The sequence below is a fragment of the Lepisosteus platostomus genome, chromosome 24, assembly GCF_059453375.1.
Source record: "Lepisosteus platostomus isolate fLepPlt1 chromosome 24, fLepPlt1.hap1, whole genome shotgun sequence".
NCBI classification, from domain to species: domain Eukaryota; kingdom Metazoa; phylum Chordata; class Actinopteri; order Semionotiformes; family Lepisosteidae; genus Lepisosteus; species Lepisosteus platostomus.
This window is the reverse complement of record NC_142634.1, coordinates 7,490,669-7,494,078: the sequence shown is the minus strand read 5'-3', so window position 1 is coordinate 7,494,078 and position 3,410 is coordinate 7,490,669. Positions and strand designations below refer to the sequence as shown.

The window sequence follows — 3,410 nt, the reverse complement described above, 5'->3', positions numbered from 1 at the left end:
TAGTTGTAATTCAAAACCACAAGGAGACATGATTCATTGCACTAATTTAATTTTGCAGCAGTTTAAATATTCAATAAAGAAAGCATCCCTTAATCATGAAAAATTTACATAGTAAATTAGAAGGAGAAAGGCATGTATGCATTTATACACACTAGCATTACAGAACCGGTGGATACCAAAATACCTTGCAGACACAAAGGGTGGGGGAAGGGAAGAGTACAAAAACCATTACATTACCCATAGAGGTCTTTGCTTACATTCCACCCACTTCCAACTATTAGATTGGGTTGCATTTCCAGCCTGGATGTGGCTAGAACTTACTATGGACAGTTTACCCCCAATTATATGGCGGTAGTAACGAAGCAAATATAGGCAGGAATATGGGTTATAAAAATAGACTTTGCATAAAAGACTATTTAAATCAATATTTTATTACATCTCAAACACTGATCAGCTGAGGAAAGAGTTCATTGGCAAAGACATCATCCCACGGGCTGTCAGCACACAGCGGGGATGACATGTTGCTGAAGGGAGACGGGGACTGCTCATATCCAGAGTCGCTGTACGCGTCTAACACACACGACGATTTTTCGGGGCTGCGCGTCGGGGAAACCGAGGTAAGGAAGTCGTTGACCCTGATCTCGGGGATCAGCTCGATCTCCTCCGGCTCCTCCTTAACGGACACGGGCTCCACCTCCACGATCTCTTCCGCAGCCAGGGCAGGTTCTTCAATCTTCACTTCAGGGATGCTTTCTTCATTCTGCTCCACGTTGGTCACCTCTGCCAAAGGCTTGGTGTAGATGTGGTCAAAGTGAATCAGTTCATTAAGGGCTTCCAGCTTAACTGATGGGGTCCCCAGAGGTGCAGGGGTGGGGGAAGGTACTGGATCGGGCTCTTCTTCTCCCAGCTGCGGCAGCTCCCTGAACTCCGACTCAGCACAATTCTTGAGGAACAGCTCAGGGTCAAGGATGTCCAGAATGCCAAGCAAGAGATCAGACTGTGGACAGAGAGGTTATACACTCAGATGAGAATCGGTAAGCTAAAAACCTGTGCTTGATCCCCCCCCCCCCCACCATGAAATACAGCATTTGATCAATGATAAGGACATAAGCCAATGTAAGCATCTACACCAAACTGTGGCTTAGCAGAACTCCATGCTTTATGGATTCCTTTTGAAATGGACACACTCCACCCCATCCTCAACAGATGGCTTTGTTTCCAGACCAAAACTGCTTGACAACAGTCTTCCTCATCAGCTGACTGTCATGAGCTAATCAATAAGCCTCTCAGAGGGAATCCAAACACTTCCACACCATCCCCCCCCTTCAATACATTAAACCCTTAAGTGTGTAACACAGGAATAGCACCCCCCAGCAGTTGAGGGGCAGGAAACTCACCTCAGAGTCTGTAGAGTCAGGACTGTCAGTAGCCATGTGGGCATCCTCCGATTTGATGACTGCTGGGCCTGCACCTGCTGCAGAGGCACACGTAGCCTGAGTACTGCGGACTCAGAAGACCCGATCACCAAACCGACCTCACCCACACTGGACTGCAACACCTGAACCTGCAGGAAACACGGGAGATGGGCTCAGCACACTCAGCTGTGACAGATGAGAGGAGGTTTGGATGGGGGCGGGGAAGACCACAAAATATCTCAAAGCACAGGAAAACAAAGCCACTACCTTCTCTTTAATTTCCAGAGTATCCAACCCCAACCTTTGACGCAGTTCCTCATTTTCAGTCACCAATCCGTGTGTCTTTTCACGTAACAGTCTGTTCTCAATGTGAAGTTTCTGATTCTGGAAGACCAGCAAGAAAAAAAACTAGTTTTAAGTCCACATTACATATTGGCATTTTTTATTTTGATTTAAAAAAAAACACATTAAAGCTGGGTCAGTAACCCAACAATTAAGTATGTTTCCCATCTTTGGCAGATGGAAATGACATCCACAGTTTTCCCCATTTGCTAAACTCTGGTTCATACAAATCTGCAAAGATTTCGGGCAAGGTGTCAGTAGTTTCTATTCTAACCAGGGACTCGTTTCAATATGAAGACACTTGAATAAAAAGAAATGAATCTGTAATGACATCACTACATTCGACATTTGCAGGAATACCTCCAATTCCAGCTCCAAAACCTGCTGTTCCAGTTCACCCATTTTGGCTTTTTTTCTGTCTCTGGCCGTCTGGGCGGCTACCCGGTTTTTTAATTTCCTTCAAAAGAGCAGGAAGAACAAACAAAACAAAAAGTCACTTCTACTGTGAAAACTATCTTGCGGCACAGCCCCGTTACACGCATCTTGGCAGAGCTGGAGAAGTTCCGAGAATACCGGGTTGCGCAACTCCAGCTCAGCCATCTTGCCACGCAGGCAAAACCGGATCTTTACATCCTCGGCGAGTTATGCGAAGCGGAAATAGAGGCGATAGTTACGGGAAACGCAGATCACAATCAAAGACTTTTAAAAAATGCAGACGGTCGAGACACGCAGATTTAAAAACCGTTTTAACATATCATCGAAATGCAATGATTCATTTAACTCTTACTGTAACTTTAAGGTACTCTCTCCCCACCCGGAATATCAAATCACATTTTTAACATTACACAGGCAACATCATCACTGAGAAATAAGGAATTCTCTAAAGATGCCAACCTCCTAAGTGCTTTTTCTTCTGGACTCAAGTGCGTGAGCCGCTGTCTTTTGCGCTGAGGCTGTCCAGACCCATTGGAGTCGGAGTCCGAGGAAGCCTGTGTCCCAGACGACGGCAATACCATTGAAATAGACCGGCTGAACCCTCCCTGGGTGCCGGCGGACGAGGCAGCCTGCTTCCCAGATATCAGCAGCACTTTGTGGCCGCCTCCTGACCCTGTTGTTATAACCACCATCCCGTATTCCCTCTCTGAGAGCTAAATTAAACCCTCGGTCTTTTCAACTCTTGATGAAAACTAGCTTTAAAGTCCCTCTTACGTTCCTCGCTCATGCCCAGATCCACAATATCCTAATTTCCTCCTGCATGCAATTTCTACTGTCGTGTGCAGATCCGATTGGGCAATAGGCGCTCTGACGTCAGCCGGATCTGACTGCTGATTGGCTACGTCGTTGATGAAATTTATATCAGGAATGGCATCAGGCTGTTTATTCAGTGGGCTGTTGTTTGCATTTTTGGTAGAGGTAGAGGTGGTTTCCCGGTGGTGTCTGTTACATCGGGCAGAAGTAAAATTAGTAATACCAAATAACAGCTCTCATACTTTTTATGTCCACTATTGGCAGGGTGCGAAGACGAAAAATAATAGCAAGCATCGAACTTGCACTAGTGTGTCGTTCTGCGCTGACCTGTAATTCTGCAATGCGTGCTTAGCTACGGGGTTTAAAACGTTTCGCAAGTGTTCTGGTCAGTCTAAAGTAAAAACA

The 3,410-nt window shown here is 45.8% G+C and overlaps 1 protein-coding gene across 1 annotated transcript; it reads right to left on the bottom strand.

The window, feature by feature from the left end:
* Nucleotides 1-749: 749 nt before the first annotated feature.
* Nucleotides 750-3,016, bottom strand: xbp1 (X-box binding protein 1). The gene is made up of 5 exons (XM_088618104.1): nt 2,652-3,016; nt 2,118-2,214; nt 1,683-1,799; nt 1,398-1,564; nt 750-997 (listed from the first exon to the last, which is right to left on the bottom strand). The coding sequence occupies exons 1-5, from the start codon at nt 2,882-2,884 to the stop codon at nt 817-819; spliced, it is 795 nt and encodes a 264-aa protein (XP_088474230.1). The 5' UTR covers nt 2,885-3,016; the 3' UTR covers nt 750-816.
* Between the last annotated feature and the right edge of the window lie 394 nt (nt 3,017-3,410).